Source organism: Rhamphochromis sp. 'chilingali' (genome assembly GCF_963969265.1).
Source record: "Rhamphochromis sp. 'chilingali' genome assembly, chromosome: 16".
NCBI lineage: Eukaryota > Metazoa > Chordata > Actinopteri > Cichliformes > Cichlidae > Rhamphochromis > Rhamphochromis sp. 'chilingali'.
Genome location: NC_137943.1, coordinates 14,161,976 through 14,181,620, shown reverse-complemented (window position 1 = coordinate 14,181,620; position 19,645 = coordinate 14,161,976). Strand labels below are relative to the sequence as shown.

Below are 19,645 nucleotides of genomic sequence, written 5' to 3'. Positions count from 1 at the left end.
AACAAGAACCAGTGGTTTCCATGGTCAGTGCAGCTGATAAAGCTGATATTACTGCAATATCACTGCGCAGTGTGTCACGTTTCCTCCAGCAGGGCTGACCTACTAAAACAGCAACGTTCACAGCAGAAAGAGCGTGCTGTCTGCAGTCGCACAGGCAGTGGTGTGCAGATTACTTCATCTGAAAAACGGTGTCTTTCATCTAATCATCAGATTTATGCAAAAGCTACAGAGGTAGTTTTCATAAACTCAGTGAAGTAGTCTTAAAATTGCAAAACAGTGGAGGACGATATCTTGATTGGCCTTTTAGCAGGAGTCTCTCTGAAGCTTTCGGTGTAGGACGCTGACTGCCACAGTGCAGCTTAAAGTGGAGCATGTCTGGCTTTTTTTTTTCTTTCTTTTTTTTGTCAAACTCCAAACGGTGGGAAATATATTCCCTTTACTAGTCACAGGAGGATTTTACACATTAAGGGAACTGATTTCCAAACTTGGCAGTAGAAAAATGAATAGATAACATTAAATTTAAGAAATAACAAAAACTATCGATGTTATGATATCATATTTTTAAATGTAATACAGTTTTTTCTGAATGCTTAAACCCTAACTGTGATTCCTGTAGCACAATCTCTAAAACTATTCAGACTTATAGCAAAACCACTCACTGAGTTTGCAAAACTAAAAGCACAAAAACTGCTTTGCACTCAGTTTGCAATTTTGTAACACACACTTTGCAAAACTGTAGGCACAATTCACTGCACAACACTCAATTACCAAATTTCCAACACACTCCTAGCAAAAGTATACACATGTATGGCTATCATTAACACTAATTTGCCAACTGTCTGGCACACTTTCACATGTCAAAACTTTCTTAGATAATTAGTTCACTTTGCAATCAGCCTAAGCACTATAATACAGGTAAGCTGTGTGTGCGGAGTACAATGGAGGGAGCAGAAAGAGTGAGAAGTAGAGGAAGCCGAGGAAGAGGACGTGGAGGTGAAGAAGTAGGATGAAGAGGACGACAAGGACAAGGAGGAGCAAGAGGAAGACGAGGAAGGGGGAGAGGAAGATGAGGAGGGGGGAGAGGAAGGGTAGGAAGAGTAAGAAATAGAATTGCTGATGACATCAGAGCTACAATAGTGGACCATGTAATCAACCGTGGAATGACACTGAGGGTAGCTGGCCAACGGGTCCAGCCTAACTCGAGCCGCTACACTGTAGCAAGTACCATAGGGACATCTTGAAATGAGAATCGGTGAGTACAGTCACTTCGCACAAAGACTTGTAGCACTGCCATATGCCAATGAGAAACACACCAATACCATTGATGTAAAAATACTGAAATTGTTACTTTACAGAATTGCTAGATGACCAGATGCTGGGGGCAGAGGAAGCATGTTCACTGCAGACCAAGTAACCCATATAGTCATTATGGCGATTGCAAATAATCCTATACTTGGAAATGAACACTTGTGTTTGTTTTGATGTGTTTGAATAAACACCAGTACTTGAAGTTTGGATCCCTCTATGCTTATGGATCTATGACAGAAGTATGAGCTCAAACTGACATAGCCTACCTTGTGCACAGAGAAAGCAAAAGCCAGATGTGTTTTGTATTCATACCATCAATGTGCAGTTGGCGCATTGTGTGCTTAGTAGATGATGGCTTGTGTGTACTGTTTGATACGGAAACACCATTTTTACGAAGGTGTGAAGAGTTAATCTAGCTGTGTTTGCTTTTGCAAGAGAACTACAATGTTTTGATGATTGGGTGACAGGTTTTCTTATTTGTGTGAAGAGTTTTGCAAAATTAGCCAATAGTTACAAAAAATGTGCTTAAGCAATCAGAAAAAACTGTAATAAACTTATAAACTGATAGAATCCACATGATGTGCCTGCGGATACTGAATTTAGATTTAAAATGAACATTTGGGGTTGTTACCTGAAGATCTTTAGGGAAATCAGAAAGCCAACGAAAAAAAATCTTACATGATTGAAAACAATTCCCAGTTGCATGTGGGCATTCGCTGCAAGCGTAGCGCTGAAGAAGCCAATTACATGACACTTGTAGCTGTGAGAGTGAGGAGAAAGCTGTGGATTATCTCATACTAGTGGCACACATGATGGGAAATTTCAAAAAGCAGACGCTGAGCTGGTACTCCGTTGTAGCTGTAGCTGAAGGCTGTGTTTAATCTTTGTCTCCTAATTGCAGAGTTTATGATTTTACCAATAATGTACAGTCAGCTCCACTAGAGACAGCGGACAAGCGTGTTTCTCCTGTTTGCACACACTAACAATTTCCCAGCTGTAGATATAGAACGATTTTGCTCACATTAGAGCAATTACTGAGCTTCAGATAAGAGCTAATGAAAATGCACTTTGTGGCTGGTTAAATGACCTTGATGTAAGCTTCAAACATGTTTTCAGCCCGTGACTTCACACCCATGGACCTGAAGAAGGCATTTCTTTGATCACTGCAGTAGCTGTGTATTTTTTATATGATTCTTTTGCTCTCCACACATCTTATTGAACACTTTCTTGCCAGGGAATAGGGTGAGCTGTGAGACCATTTCTGTGGAGCTGCAGTCATTGGTACCTGTGCAGGTCATTTCACTGGAAGAGAACTGACCGCATAAAAGTGATTTCATGGTATATTTCATTTTAAAACACCCTAAGGTGTCCAATAGATGTTCTTTTCCTTCACCCTAACCAACCTGCTCTCACATGGAGATATCTGAATATGCATTCACATTGTGATCTAATATGCAATAACAGTTATGTGTACTGAGCAGCAACTTATTCCTGGTATCTAGAGATGTGCTCAAAATGCCCCGGTTAGATAATCACTGCACTCAAAGTACTTTGATACTCTCTAATCTCCAGTTAGAACAACAATAAAGATAGCAGCGCTCTGCTGCCATTTAATTAGGCGTATTCATGAATATGTTGATTTTAAAGCAACTAATATACTTAAGAAGCAAGTCTTTGAAAAACTAAAGTATAGCGGTCATAATGGATTTGTACGGTGGCTTCACTGTGAGCGTTATTTTCTTAAGTAAGAAAGAGTCTAACACAGCAGGATATGCTAATACACCATCCATTTCCATTAGTCTCACCAGAGTGTATTTAAATAACCTTTTTTGGCCTTATACAACAGGGGCTTTTTGACATTTGAATTGTATTTTAGGTCTGGAAATCCAACCTAGCCTGTAAAACAAGCGTCTCCACCAAGCCTGGGAATCAGACACCTCAGGGAATTTGATTTATTCACATTATGCATGCCTGACAAACAAAAGATAAGAAAGATTTGCGTCCTTTCTGCCGTGCCACAGTTTCACTTTCGTTCTTCCCATAAAGTCCCTCTTCACTCTGACTTTTGAACAGCTTAGTAAAGGTAACAAAAAAAAAACATAAATTCAGAACCCAAAGAAAATATCTGGCATCTCTGTCTGCTTCGAGCCATCTGATGAAGGCAAAAATGTCAAATAAAATTATGTGAAGAGAAAGGAAAATGGCTTTGAATTATTTGAGCTACCAGGCTGTGTTCCCTCAAAGGTGTAGCGATGCTTTGAAGTTGATATGGCAATAGGAGGATTGAGCTGATGGTGTTCATTCTTAAAAGAATGCTGACTATTGATTGTGCTTATTCTGCTTTTAGACGGGTGTAATACTAAGTAGCTCTGCCACTGAAACAATCCCTTCCCCTGTGATAACAATGAGATAATCTCTGCCAATGTGCATGTTCCCCTTGTGTAATTGCTGGAAGAACACATTATGTAATATCTTTTGCTTCATGGGGCGTGCTAGCATGAAACAGATGCTGTTAATTATGACAGCAAAGATAAGGAACGGATAACGTTGTTTTGCATTAGGAAAGCAAAAAAAAAAGTCATTGATCAGCTTTCTAAAGAGCTGTAACTTGAGGAGCAAGTGTCTATTTGAAAGACACAAAGAAAATAAATACTTCATTTAGAAGGATGCATGTTTTTTTCTCATGTCGATCCACCTTGATTGATCCATCCCTTCACAGTAGCTTCAGCTGAACTCTTTGTTGTTGTAAACAGTTTGCTGACAAAACCCCCCAAAACATTAAGGTAATTATCAGTTTGTTTGCTGCCAGCGACTGAAAGAAACTGTCCAGAACAATCGCATTCTCTTTCTTGATGCTTTGACAACAAGCTTCACTGAAAGGTCTTTGCAGCTGTTTGCTGAAATGTTATTTTTCTCAAACCACTGAAAAACTGTAATTGTTGAGCCACTTTTTAAAAAAGAGTAGCTTGGACACATCTGCTGTTATAGATTAAAATAACCTTTGTAGATAGCAATTATATTTAATCTCAGTTTGGTTTTTGGTTTTTTAACCGTCCCACTTAAAGTTCGGTTTGGGGTGGGGGGCCGGTCATAATGGAGAAAACCAAGCACGGTGGTGGAGGGGTGATGATTTGGGCTTGTTTTAAAGCCACGGCATCTGGGCACCTTGCGGTCAATGAATCAACTGCAAACTCCTCTGTGTACCAAAATATTCTAGACTCAAATGTGAAGCCATCTGTCTCAGATAAATCTTGGCAAGCACAGCAGCAAATTTACAACAATCTACAATGAAAACAATGAAGTATTACTATGGCCCAGTCAAAGTCCAGACCCTAACCTGACTGAAACACTACACTTAAGATAGTTGTGCATAAACAGGTGCCCATAAAGTCCGCCACAGTGATGTGAGAGACTGATAAAGTCATAAAAAAAAGTTATTGCTTCTACAAGTAGATCTACAAGCTACTGAATCATTGGATCATGTGAAACGTTTATTTTTCATGATACTGTATCTTCTGGAAACTTGTTTCTGTAATTTTGGATCTAAGTGGACCAACAAGAATTTGGGGGTTCCCTGCTGCTCACTCATTGTTCTCTTCTATTTGCACATTGAGCCCTTCACTGGGCTTCATTATGTGAAATATTACCAAGACTATCATTAGTAACTCTTGGACTGTCTTAAAATCATTTTAGATGTGCCAGAACTGTCTCCAGCTAAACGACAGCTAACTGAAAGATAGTTCTCATCTCAGTTTCTGGCTTTGATGACCAAAGACCAAGCACAAAATCTCAGTGTAATCCTGACTTTTATTGACTTTTACCTTTTAATTAAATTAGTTCAAGTCCTTATTCAACCTTAAAGCCATAAGAAGAATCAGGAAGAAGTCCCATAGAAGGGGAGCATTTTTTCTTTTCCTTCGATTTCCATCCAGAAACCTCCCAGACAGCTTCAGCTCTGCTTCAAATCAGATCTCTGCGCTGGCTTTCAGTGTCAGTGAATAGAGTTTGAAGTACAGCTGCCCTTTTTGTTAATCCCTCAGTGGCTTAGAAGCACATCCTGACTTTCTTTTACTAACTCTCTCTAATTTTCAAATAATCAAATAGACAGTTTCTAACCCTTGAATTCAGATTAAACCCTTTCGTGTGTGTTTCCACTGCCTTGTGGATTCCTTAGTGATGAGCAGAGAGAGGAGTATTGAACTTTTGTTGGGCTTAGTCCAAACTGGTGCAAATTAAAAGTCAGTCTTTCCACTTTCTGTGTTTGAAAGCAATAAATTGGGCTTTAAATTTAGCTTGTCCAATTTAAAAAAAATAAAAAAAGAATTTGACAGCATACACCAACTGCTGATTTATGACCTCAAAGGTCACACTTATTAACAATTAAGTAATCTCCCTTCTTGTCCTAATTGGCTCTCTCTGCTGGCTGACTAACAGTGGATTGGACAGTGATCAGCTGGGTTGGGGAATGCTGTTGTGTGATATGGCATTTCAACTTTGTCCCTGAAGGCTGACTCAGACGCTTCTCCTTCACGCTAAAGGCACAAGGAACGTACCAATCTGGCTGTGTGCTGCATTTGTATGCCTGAAGGAGACTTTCGCTGAAATTCCACCAGCTGCTTTAATGTCAGAATTATGACACTGACTACAGACAAGGTAAGATCACTGGGTGCAGTTGATGCTTTTTGTGTAAGAGAGTGATTCAGCATGAGTGCGTGTCAAGAAAGCGTCGCTTTAAAAAAGGCGAACGTGAATGCAAGTTTGTCAGAGACAAGTGAAGTGTGAGATTGAGCGAGTTTTTGACACCCAGGTGAAATTGGGTAATACTGTGAAAAACGTTTTATCTTTTGAAAAACTGAGAAACACTTCAATTTCAGAACCATCACTGTTTGTTTCAGGTGTACGATGGGATGGACATCATTGACCTTCTGCTCAAAAACACAGGTGAATCCACCAGTTGCCACAGCAACCAAACGTGGACCAGCTCAACTAATGATGTAAGTGTGCTGCTCATTATGCACAGTTTGCTCCTAAACCGAATCACTCAGGGGAAAACATAATCACGGCCACAAATTCATCTCATCATGAGAACCTGAGTGCTGAGTTTAAACTGTATTCTGGGGTGTGCCTGGTTGTATAGCGGCAAGTGTTGCAAATAGCAGGAACCAAAGGAAACAGAGAGAGAGAGCGAATTGAAAGCCTGGTGTGTTTACGCTTCTGTGTCTGCTTGTATGTGTGATTACTATTATCTATGATCTAGATTCATTCTGCCAATCAAGCCATAATGTAATTATGTATGCATACTCTCTTCAGACACTGAGCACTAAGCAAAGTGATCCTGATGATTTCTTGGAGTTCCTGCTGCATGGGAGCGACTCCTCCTCTGTGCCAGCATCACCCCTGTGGTCTCCCTGCACCAGTGACAGTGGCATCACCGAGGACCCCCTGACAGATCCCACAAACAGCCCTCACACAGCCTCCTGCACAGCCTCCACTCCCTGTGATATTCAGGCTTTCACGCAGTCTTCGTGTCTCGTGAATCAGACAGTGGCAAATGAAAAAAAGCCAGATGTTGTTATCGATCTCGGTAAGACAACATTTAAATAGCAAAGGGTTAACCGGCTTGCTTTTTTATACAGGCCAGAAACATGTACTGAATTGGAACCTGTAAAGCAGTAGTTTGTTTTAACAGTGAGCGCAAATGTGAGGTTGAGACGCGTAAAGAACAAAGTAACCAGGGCACAGGACTACCAGATGAAAAAGGGGAAGCTTTTGACATTGTGAGATCTCTCATTTTGTGCTTTCTGTAGTGGGATAATGGGGGCTTTTGACTGAGCCTCTGATGGCGGACCTTTCAAAGAGCCACTTTGTTTGTTTTTTCCCATTTTTGAACATCTTTAAAGATAAACGGTTGTGATTGTTGCCATGCATAAACTGTTTTGTGAGGGCAGCTATTTTGAATATTGGTTCATTTCACTGTGCAGTTTTTTGACCCACCACTAGTGCCAGAAATATCTGAAAATACATTTCATTTAAAAAAAACCACATACATCACCTTCTAATTACAACAAAAGGTTTTAAAACACAAGCAAATACATCCACAAGGTCATAATTATGAGGAAAGGAAAGTAATCTTTTCGGGCTGTAATTTCTTTAACTCTTTACATACCTGCTTAATTACTCATCAGCATCACAATTACAGTGGACAGCTGTTTTATTTGTCTGTACTGGACTTCATCAGTGAATGAGTGAATAAATTCATCATTTACTTGGATTTATATAGTATATATTGTCTGTTAGGTTAAAGGTCAGTGTTCTTTTAATTCATTACAGGGAACAATTGTTGTAACACTGGTCTTGTGCTTGTAAGACTATATTACAAAGTCCCTTTCAGCAGCTGCTCGAAGCTTTGTAACAGCTATTACCGTGAAGGTTAAATCCATTGTGCATTTGAAAGGTAGCGACAACTACACAAACCGCCATAAACTGCAGCCTTTAACTCGCCACAGAACCAGTGTGGGTGTAATTCAAATGTGTGAATTTATATCCACGAGGGAAGCGTTACTGGTTTAAATGCTCCTGCCAGAAAAGATCAGCAGATAAGACCAGAGGGTTCCTGATGATTCGAAATGGCTGTGGAGTGTTGACATATCAATATTAATGCAACCCACACAATTTAACATTAGTGTTTCCCAGTGTTTACAGTTTTCCACATTTGCTTTGACACATTTCTTGAAACCTTTCACACACATTATTTCTTTTTTCCAAGCTGTTAACACAAAACCTAGACACAATACTCAAAGTCAAACTACTATTCATAAAACCTCTGACTCTTGTAAACAATCGTATCGAAATAGTTTCGACTGTGCTTTCAGGTCACACTCAAATCCCGCAACAATAAGAGCACTAACGAGCCTTCATTGAGCAACACATCAAAAAAATGGAAAACACAACATCAGGGTGTGGACTTTAAAAATAGTTTGAATAATCAGAATAAAATAGAACAGAAAATCAAAATGCAAAAAACTGAACGAAATAGAGTACAAGAAAACAGATCATTACAAAAATAATTACTGTTAATAAGAATCTTAATGGAAAACAGGCACAGTCAGTGATTTTCTGAGGTTATTTAATAGGAAAAACTGTACTGTGCTGATGCTGTACTCATAGTATCTACCTAATAATACACAGGAGCAGGTCTGCAATTTATAATCCTATGATCTATGTATGATCTATCTATGTATCAAAGAGGCGTAGGCTTTCGAGTGCCATGGAGGGACATTTAACTTTGTGCCTGCACCTTCAGTCTGAAGATATTAAAGATCATACCTATATTTTATCATTGGAGAAGGTGCCCCCCTCAACAATTAGCGAAAACATCTGGATAAAATGTCATCCTTTCCTTCTTATCTCAAGCCTTACCTCCTGAACTGAAGTCACATGAAAACATATGCACAAATTTATTTATTCCTGATATTGTCGCAATTACAGTCAGTAGATTAGACATGTGACCCTCCAGTCTGGGACGGCTGACAGAAAACAACAAAAACTGTTTGTAAATTAACATTATGGCAGCTAATTTCTTAAAATTCAAACCTTCACTCTGATAAACAGCTTGATTACATTCTCACATTGTATGTGAGTTTATTCACTAAGCATCCAAGTCCAACAATGTTACATCAACTTTAAAGAAAGTTTCACTCATGCTGGCAAACACCAGCTAACAGCAGCAAAAACAACAGGCTAAGGCTTAAGCATATCCTCAGCAACTCACCTCATCTCATATCATCCATCAGAACTGACCTTCGCTAACTCATCAACTTATATCGAACTCTCACAAACGTCCACAGCCCACTTCAAAGTAAATAGATGTGGACGCCTCTCACCCGTCATTGGCAGCTGAGGTAAACAGTGGGCTGACAGCCTTCACACGAATAAAGAAATTGAGCAGACAATAGTAGATACACACTGGCTGGCTGTGGCGATTATGGAGTACAGTCTAAATTTAATGTCTTTGATCTCTCTTAGCTGGCTAAAACATTTTTCTCATATTGCAGCAACTGTAGCTCGGATTATGCATTTGAATCGAGATGGGAAGAAAACAAAACTCAGTTGACTGAAATTTACTGACATCTAGAGGTGAAAATGTTTATTTACTGTAACTTTAAATTAAAACAGAAACAAGCAAAACAATCCTTTTTAAAGGAGCCCACAGAGAGCTAAACAAAGCTGGAGTGGGAGAATATTCCATATTCTAGGTGCCACAGACTGAAATGCTCTGTCAGTCCTGAGTCTTGTACAAGGAACAACCATTATATTCAGAGCCTACAACTGAAGACTACGATTAGGAGTGTGTTTACAGTTTTTTCTGAATGCTTAAACCCTAACTGTGATTCCTGTAGCACAATCTCTAAAACTATTCAGACTTATAGCAAAACCACTCACTGAGTTTGCAAAACTAAAAGCACAAAAACTGCTTTGCACTCAGTTTGCAATTTTGTAACACACACTTTGCAAAACTGTAGGCACAATTCACTGCACAACACTCAATTACCAAATTTCCAACACACTCCTAGCAAAAGTATACACATGTATGGCTATCATTAACACTAATTTGCCAACTGTCTGGCACACTTTCACATGTCAAAACTTTTTTAGATAATTCGTTCACTTTGCAATCTGCCTAAGCACTATAATACAGGTAAGCTGTGTGTGCGGAGTACAATGGAGGGAGCAGAAAGAGTGAGAAGAAGAGGAGGCCGAGGAAGAGGACGTGGAGGTGAAGAAGTAGGATGAAGAGGACAACAAGGACAAGGAGGAGCAAGAGGAAAATGAGGAGGGGGGAGAGGAAAATGAGGAGGGGGGAGAGGAAGGGTAGGAAGAGTAAGAAATAGAATTACTGATGACATCAGAGCTACAATAGTGGACCATGTAATCAACCGTGGAATGACCCTGAGGGTAGCTGGCCAACGGGTCCAGCCTAACTCGAGCCGCTACACTGTAGCAAGTACCATAGGGACATCTTGAAATGAGAATCGGTTAGTACAGTCACTTCGCACAAAGACTTGTAGCACTGCCATATGCCAATGAGAAACACACCAATACCATTGATGTAAAAATACTGAAATTGTTACTTTACAGAATTGCTAGATGACCAGATGCTGGGGGCAGAGGAAGCATGTTCACTGCAGACCAAGTAACCCATATAGTCATTATGGCGATTGCAAATAATCCTATACTTGGAAATGAACACTTGTGTTTGTTTTGATGTGTTTGAATAAACACCAGTACTTGAAGTTTGGATCCCTCTATGCTTATGGATCTATGACAGAAGTATGAGCTCAAACTGACATAGCCTACCTTGTGCACAGAGAAAGCAAAAGCCAGATGTGTTTTGTATTCATACCATCAGTGTGCAGTTGGCGCATTGTGTGCTTAGTAGATGATGGCTTGTGTGTACTGTTTGATACGGAAACACCACTTTTACGAAGGTGTGAAGAGTTAGTCTAGCTGTGTTCGCTTTTGCAAGAGAACTACAATGTTTTGATGATTGGGTGACAGGTTTTCTTATTTGTGTGAAGAGTTTTGCAAAATTAGCCAATAGTTACAAAAAATGTGCTTAAGCAATCAGAAAAAACTGTAATAAGAAGCAGACATAAATTATCTAGAGCCTGTCCATTCAGTACTCTATTAGTAACTTTAAGAATATAAAAACATCATAGCATCTACTGAATTTACTATGTAAAGCACATATATCTGTAATACTTTAATACATGTAAACATTTACTTTCGGAAAAAATGGAAAGTTCTGATGCTATTTTCTATTTTTGTTTTTCAAATTGACTTTCTGTGAACAAGAACATGGCCTATCGCAATCATCTGAAATTGCTGTTTTCCTCTTCCCTGCTGTTTTCCTCTTCTTACAAATGCTTGTACACTTTTGTGCACTATGAACTGGCATCTGTGTGTTAACAAGAGCGAACAATTTCAAGTTGTATTTAGGAAACGAAACACAATGCGCTGTAGTTGTGCTTTCCAAATGAGCACTAAGAGCAATTTATGTATAACTAGCTGGAAATTAAGAGAGTGAGTCTTTCAGTAAATGGAGTTGGGACACTGTGTATTTGTTTTAAAAGTGGCATATCAGGTTTGATTAATTGTGAAAAGCTGACAATATAAAAATCACACGTTCTTCAGCCTATAGGTTAACTGGCTACCTTAAAACTTTCTCACAATTTTTTTATATAATTACAAGACAATGTCCTGATGTCACTAATATTAAAGTAACGATACATACTCCAAATCAAGCCAATATTTTGTGTGACCAAGTTTTCAAGGTACTTGGCTGGTTGCTTGCTTCAGGTGGCTTTTGTAGATTTTGGCTATCTCGACATCTTTAGTCTCTCCCAGACTGACTCCATGAGACAAGAGCTTGATGGGGACTGTGCCATCTGGTGCATAATTGGTGCAGGCATGATCAGTCTCCTCCCTGGTGGTGCCACAGGATGGACAGGAATCCAAGTGTCTAAAATGCCTAAAAACCTGTGCAGCATTGTGTGTTTGCAAAGTGTTTTTAAAGCACAGAAAGATGCTGCAATGACTGACGTTTTGTGGTGGGTTTTGTTTGAACTGCAAATACAAGCAATTTTGTAAACCATGACATGTGGTGTACTGTTTTTTCTGCTTTAATATGCAGGCTGTGAGTCTGGCAGCTTAGAGGAGGATATCGGAATTTCATACTACCTCACCACAAACCAAAATCCTTTGCAACCACCCAGCCATTCTCTCACCGTGAAGGACCTGCTGTTATCCAACCTGGGAGACAAAGTAAGAAGGGTTTCATAATTGTGTTGAAACTTAAAATATGTGTGGTGTCCTGTCCAACTCTGACTGAAAGAGAATTTTACTATCTGCCTGTGCCTTCTTGGGGAAAGCTGCAAATAGAGTAACTTTAAGTGAAATGAATTCTGTCCATCTGGTTCACAGGCGCAGCGAATCCCCCAGCATTCCTTGCGGGAGCTTGTACTTAATGAGGATGAGAAGAAGCTTCTGGCTAAAGAAGGGGTAAACTTGCCCAGCAGACTGCCTCTATCCAAGGTACATGAGCAATATACACATGTATGTAGGGCAAATGTCTCTGCACAAGCATGCTCCAAACACATCCACAAACACACACTCGTGATCTAAATCTGTATCCCCAGTTACACAAAGTCAGCCAGATATGATGCCCCCCCTACCCCACCCACCCTTCCCCACCACCCACCCACCCAGACACACACACACACACACACACACACACACACACACACACACACACACACACACACACTCTCTCTCTCTCTCTCTCAACCTAGTTTCATCTCACATACCTTTTTCTTTATTCTCTCTTGTCCTGGTCTCCCATGTATTTCATCTCCCTGACAAGTTTGAAGAGAGAGTTTTGAAAAAGATCCGGCGGAAAATCCGCAACAAGCGCTCAGCTCAGGAAAGTCGGAAGAAGAAAAGGGAATATGTCGATAGCCTGGAAGAAAGGTATGACATTATCTCTGCACCGACTTAGGAAACATTCTTTTAATCATCTGCTTTGGATTTTTTTTATGTTTTTCAGTGATTCAGTGAGTGTTTTGTTGTTCATTAAGTAAAGCACACTTCATGTTTCCTGGTATTTGTCAAATAGTTCCCTGAAAAAAAAAATCCTCACAGGAAGCTAAAAAAAAAACAATTGTATAACAACCTCAAACAACACTAGTGAGGTGTTTTGAATTAAAAAGAAGAAGAAGGAGAGCTGTGCAGCAGTAGTTGTCATTGCCTCCAGCAAAACCAATTAATTACAGAAACTTATTCAAGAGAAAAATTATATAGTGCCAAAATTGATAAAAGAAATACAACCCATTAAAATTCAGTTCCAGTGAAGCAGCCCAAAATGAAAGACATAAACCTTGTTATTTTTTTTTTATTTATTCACTAATAAAGATCTGGATACACAAAGAAATACCATTTTCAAGAGATTGCTGCAAAAGAGAATTTCTTTTTCATTGGAGGAATATTTAGATAAAAACAAAAAACAAACTTGTACATAAGCATTACTATCTATAATGCCAACGGCACTTCAGTAAGAACAAACACACGAAAAGATGATGTTTTAATAATGCAGAGAATAATATATATTCATACTCCTGCTGTGGAAAAAAAAGAAAGTGAGCCTTCTCTCAGTTCTAAGGTTATATATCAGGGTATAATAAAAAAATATGATCTAGTCTTTACGTGGTCTTAAATTTAGGTAAATTTAATCTGAGAAGGACAACAACATTCTCACATTAAACTGTGTTGTGACAAAAAACTAAACCAAGATCCAGAAACAGTCCTGTGAGAAACTAAGCACACCCAGTGATTCAGTAGCTTGTAGAAATACCTTTAGCAGCAATACCATCAAGTAACTGTTTCCTGTATGACTTCATTAGTCTCTGCCATCATTGTGAAGGAACTTTACCCCACTCTTCTTTACAGTGTTGCTTCTTAAATTCATCCACAGATCTTTTAAGGTCTCACCACAACATTTCAACAGGTCAAGGTCTGGACTTTGACTGGACCATTGCAGCACCTTGATTCTTTTCCTCCCTTCTTTTTGGGATCATAGTCCTGTTGTTGGACCCAGTTTTGCCCAAGCTTTAGCTGTCAGATAGATGGCTTCACATTTGACTCAAGAATACTTTGGGATACAGAGAAGTTCATGGTTACCTCAATGACTACAAGGTGCCCAGGACCCGTGGCTGTAAAACAAGCCCAAATCATCACCCCCACCACCGTGCTTGACAGTTGGTGGGGGTTGTTTGTGCTGATACGCTGTGTTTGGCTTTCTCCAAACTTGGCACCGTCCATTATGACCAAAACACCTCAATTTTTGTCTAATCCTTCTAAAGGACATTGTTCCAGAAGTTTTGTAGGGTTTTTTTTTTTTTTAGATGAAACCCTTCTAAACAAGCCACACTTGTTCAGCCTTTTTCTAATTGTACTGTCATGAGTTTTAACATTTAACATGCTCACTGAAGGCTGTAGAGTCTGAAATGTAGCGCTTAGATTTTTTAAAAAGTTTTTGTAAGGATTGGATGGTCTGACTGAGGTGAATTTTCTGGGATGTCCATTCCTGGGGAGATTGGCATCTGTTGCTTTCCACTTGTGAATAATCTTTTTCACTGTAGAATGAAAACATTTTCTGAGTGGCCTGATAACCCCAATTGCTTTTCTAAGATCGTTGCTGATGTCTTTCCTGCTTGGATTTGTGATAATGCTCCAGACCTGCAAACTAGCAAAACGTCTTGACGACCTGTTAATCAAGTGCATTTCATTAGCAGCGGCTAATTTTTAATGCTCTTTGCACTTTGACTTAGTTTTTATTGACATAGTGTAATATGTCACGGTTTGCAGTTTATCTGAGGTTGTATATACTCATTTTAAGACTTCTTAGAGATCTTAATATTGTTTATGAGAAAAAAAAAATCGGTGTTCAGTAAGGTCAAAGACCTGAAAGTTTCTACATTCATTGAACATTGTAAAGAAACTCAGAATACCCACCATACTGTGATAACTGCTCCACTGTGGGGCACCAAAACACTTACGGTCGATCTGGACCACTTTCTCATTGTGCATACACGCAAATTCACAGATGTAGTCAGGAGAGAGAGTGGATTATTCCTAAACATGATGCCACAACCCAGAACAGCAAGCAGGTTTTTGCGTCAGTCTTCCTCCTCCTTCTCTACCTCGAGGCTGCTCGGAATCAGCCTCACCACACAGCCAGCAAGCCTTTGTCACCAAATTTATTAATCCCACCTGCCTCCCACATGCTGGCGCTTCAACCACATCACACCTCCACAAATAGCGCTGCGTGGTCGAGCATGTAATTTGACTCGCCTCAAAGAAACGCAATGCAGCAATATTCCCCAAATTCCTTTGTTTGTCAAATCCCCCTAGGTTTATCATTCATCAGCTTCTCTTGGGGGTATTTTTAGAACTTGTTTCACTCTGATGTGGTTCTTAAGACTGACTCCCTTGCACTGCTGGACTCTTTTAAAACCTGCCATTACTGATCTGTGTCAGAATAAAAGAGTCGATTGAGAGTGAATGGAGGTGTTTTGGACCACGGGTGTAGCGGGTGGGATAAAGCCAATACACAGTTTGAGCTTTAAAAATGGCCAAACACAAATGTACTGTCACTTTAGTAAATATTTGAAATGTGAAAATTGTCTGCGTGTTTTGCGTACTAATGAAAATGTCTTACTGATGTAACACAGGAGGTTTATATATCTAATTACATGCTATCAACATCTCAATCAAGCTTGAGCTCTGCTGCCTCCTGATAACAAAAGTTTCACGGCAGAGTGAGATTGTCTCTCCCAGAGTCAGCATTCGTTGATAATTAAACCAGATTCAAGCAGAGCGTATCAACAGGGTGTCATTATCAGTCGAAGGCATAATGGACTCACAGTGACTGAACCAAACAAGAGAGACACCAGAAGAAGAAAGGGGGTGGAGTCCCTGGATGACAGAATGGGGTTTGCAATAACAGTCAGCAGGCTGATATTGGCAGAGAGAGAAATGGAGGGCAGGCGAGGCAACATCATAAAACGATATTTTTTTAATACGATTCTGCCCTCATTCTCCTCCTCCTCTTTCTGTAGGATGTCTGCATGTGGTGCTCACAACCTCGAGTTGCAGAGAAAGATCCAGCAGCTGGAGGAGACCAACAAGTGAGTCCTTAAGTGAGGCAACAAAAGTTTAACCTGATGATTATTGGCATTAGATGCCTGGACGACTCAGTGTTTTGTATAATGATGGAGAGCTTAAAGTCCAGAAAATACAGTAAAGAACATAACACACCTGATTAGCTTTACCTGTGACAACATCCAGGACTTGCTTTTGAAAGTTGCAATGAAAAGCAAAGAGTTACCATGACTACAGCCCAGTGCACTACATTTCAGCATATGGTCTGGAAAGGTCCAAGTCTCTGAAGCTTTGGAAGCTATATCCTGGCTCAGGCACAGTCAGGGCACAGCTTCAGAGCTCTGGCATGATCGAATGGTCACTGTTAGATTTTAGAGAATGGCTATTTTAGCTCTGCAGCAATTGCTCCTGTAAAAATAGCACCACAGATGTCTCGGTTTTTCAATTTATTTCCCTGTTTCAGTTATTTAGCTACTGTGTTTTCATTAGTGGGATTATGTCTGGTAGTATTTAGTATTTTGTTGATAGCCTAAACCACTTCATCTCAAGACTATGACACCACAAGGCCTGTTTCATGGAGCCTAAATCCAGAAATATAGGATGACAGAAAAAATTAAGATTGACCATATATAGTCAGAACATCCGGGTGTCGTACATTTAACAATGGCCAGGCTGAGGAGGTGCAGCCATATGAAAACACGGCATAATTGCAAACCCTCACATTTGTTTCCCATCAAAGTCCCTACCGGTTGAACAGATAAGGCAGCAGGATTAATCAAACCTGGACGCGGGGCTTGTACAGAGCTAGCTGCACAAAATAAATCTCCACGACATCTTTTGTGACACCGCTTTCATGAAACCGAGTCACGGCTGAAAATGGCCAAACCGTTCTGCCTGTTAAAGATTCAGGACTGAAGAGCCTGAGAGTAAAATTACCAGCATACAAAGTGCATACCATTCCAAATCTTCACACAGCTTTTCCAACTTTTCTTTTCACTCGGCAATTTCACTGTCCTGATTTTTTTATTCTTTTTTCCCTGACGCTGGCAGACTGCTGCTTGTAAAAACAAAATGTGTGAAGGCTCCACACACACACACACTCTTCCTTCAATTTGTCCTTCTCTCTCTCTCTCTCTCTCTTTTTTGCGAGAGTGATCACAGATGCTGGAAATGATGAGACCCCTTATGTGAAACTTTTGCACAGCCTCTTTCATCTTTCTGTCTGGATTTGTGTTGCAGTGCTCTGCTGAAGCAGCTAAGCCGGCTACAGGCTCTCCTTCCTAATGGCCCCAGCAAAACAAGACAGAAAGCAACCTGCATCCTGGTGAGATAGAGCATTATGTAATTTTTGAGGCAGTCATAATTGTAACAAAGAAATACAGTAAACATTAAAAGTTCATAAGCACATCAAGGCGTGCGAGTGTTTGTACCGGCAGGACTGCGGCTGTGAATGCTTTGAATATTTAAATGAGTCAGAGAAGCACCGGTTGTGCAAAATGTTATGTAGTTGTGTGCGTAATAACCTACTCAGTTTCTTCTTTCTGATCTGTGTTTTCTATGCTTGACCTCTTTTTGTCCATCTGTCTGTATTTACATCCAGGTCTTGCTCCTCTCCTTCTCTCTGCTGATTTCTTCAAATCTTCGACCAGACCCTTACAGCCGGCTCAGTCAGGCAGACTATGCAGAGACCAAAGGTCCGTAGCCATCATGCATGGCCAATCTTGCTTTCTTTTTTTCTTTTTCGTCCATGCACACTCACTCATGCACACACACTCACTCTTCTCAACCGCATCTCTGTCTCTCAGTGCCGTCCCGCTCCCTGCAGTCGATGGATGATGCCCGAGACATCCCTCCTCCTCCACCTCCTTCTCTTCCTCTTCCTCTCCTCTGCGTTACTAGGGGTTTTGAAGCCCTGCGCAATCTGACAGAGAAGATTAGGCCCTGGACAGATCTCCCCAAAGCAGACGTCCCCTTCTCTCGCCATCAAGATCACAGGCACAAGGACCTTCACTGATTTATTCTAACAAGAAAGACGTGGCGCAGGGGTGCGAGTTTGGATGCGAGTGCAGCCCCCAACAGGGTAGTTTAAAAGCTTCTCTGCATCTGCTTTTCACTACAGAGGCTGGGTGAGAGGCTGCTCCAGCACATAAACATCCATTTGAAAGGTGTTTCAGGAATGCACTTTCACAAAGGCCAGTAAAGAGGTCATTGACGTGGATGTAATCATTTTTCATTTTGCTCTGAATAAAAAGCCTTTAAGCACCTGCTGGATCATGTATGCTGGATCATACCTGTGCAGCTGATGCCTGTTAAATACAAACACATTAAATACACATGCACGCTCACTACTGTGATTTATTATTTTCTTTGAATATATACCATGATCTGTGGTGCATTCAGTAGGAGCTCTGCGCAGTAATTTAATGATGCATTTGCATTTTTCACTGTGTGTGTGTGTGTGTGTGTGTGTGTGTGTGTGTGTGTGTGTGTGTGTGTGTGTGTGTGTGTGTGTGTGTGTGTGTGTGTGTGTGTGTGTGTGCTGAGGCTTAGACAGTTAAATCTTTGAGACAGGTTGCTACTGGCAGGATCAGCCGGGTGTGAATTCACATTTTCTCCAGTGAATTTTGGACCCGTCTGAAAGTTTTGTTGTTGTTTTGTTTCCTTCCTCCAGCGATACCATGTGTCCTGTGTCGAGGAAAACCGATTTGCAAAAATAATGAGACAATATTTTGAAAACAAAAATGACAAATATGACTCAATGAGCAAATAAAAGCTTCAGGTTCACAGCCAGCTGTCAAAACACCAGAGGAAGGTGGGTTTCAGTTTCATATCATTATTTTTGAGAAAGAAAAATATCGCTTACTGTAATTGTGGAAATGTAACTAAAGACTGTTTACAGATCGACGTTAAGTGCCTTTTTCTGGTGAGATGAAATGAGATAAGCAGCTTAAATGTTCTACAGCTGCAAACCTGGAACAATTTAATCTGAAAATACAATAGTAGTAGATTTTAAGTCAGGAGTAACAACTGGCTGTTGGAAAGGAAAAGAGAAACAAATTGAACTGTGATTATTTTTAAATGATGAGTATGTTATGGATTATGTTCACATAAAGAAGGCACAGAGGACTCTGTAAGTGTTGTTGATGTAAAAGTTTCTAACAGAAGGATCTGAGAGCAACTTGAGGTGGGATACCTTGGCTACCTGATCTACCCCATTGTACTGTAGTACTTACACAGCATTGTTCAGTACTGTGTGGGGGATGAGCTGTTTTATAGCCTGGGCCATAGTGCAGTACCTCTATCAGAAGGTTTTTTTTTTGTTTTTTGTTCTTAACTATGAAATCTGTCTCTGTAGGTGAGCATGAAACATCTTGACAAATTTGTAATTAATTATACAATAAATGCAATTTTGAAGCAGAAAAACAACCCCCCCCCAAAAAGCATCAATGAAAAATAGTACAATGTACCATTTTACAATAAATTATTTTTCCGTATTCATTTTTATGGATGTTTTTTTTCCATATTTTTTAACCAGTCATTGAATTTTACCAATTACAGTTTAGCAATATATCCATAAACTTCCATTTAAAAAAAGAACATATACAAAAAACATATATAA

The 19,645-nt window shown here is 40.0% G+C and overlaps 1 protein-coding gene across 1 annotated transcript; it reads left to right on the top strand.

The window, feature by feature from the left end:
* Nucleotides 1-5,940: 5,940 nt before the first annotated feature.
* On the top strand, nt 5,941-18,158 carry LOC308383625 (cyclic AMP-responsive element-binding protein 3-like protein 3-B; the record flags this gene model as incomplete). The annotated part of the gene is made up of 10 exons (XM_080861669.1): nt 5,941-5,961; nt 6,204-6,302; nt 6,619-6,892; nt 12,002-12,132; nt 12,292-12,402; nt 12,731-12,837; nt 15,984-16,052; nt 17,266-17,350; nt 17,627-17,720; nt 17,832-18,158. 10 exons carry the CDS (start codon nt 5,941-5,943, stop codon nt 18,038-18,040), a joined length of 1,200 nt encoding a protein of 399 aa, XP_080717795.1. The 3' UTR covers nt 18,041-18,158.
* Between the last annotated feature and the right edge of the window lie 1,487 nt (nt 18,159-19,645).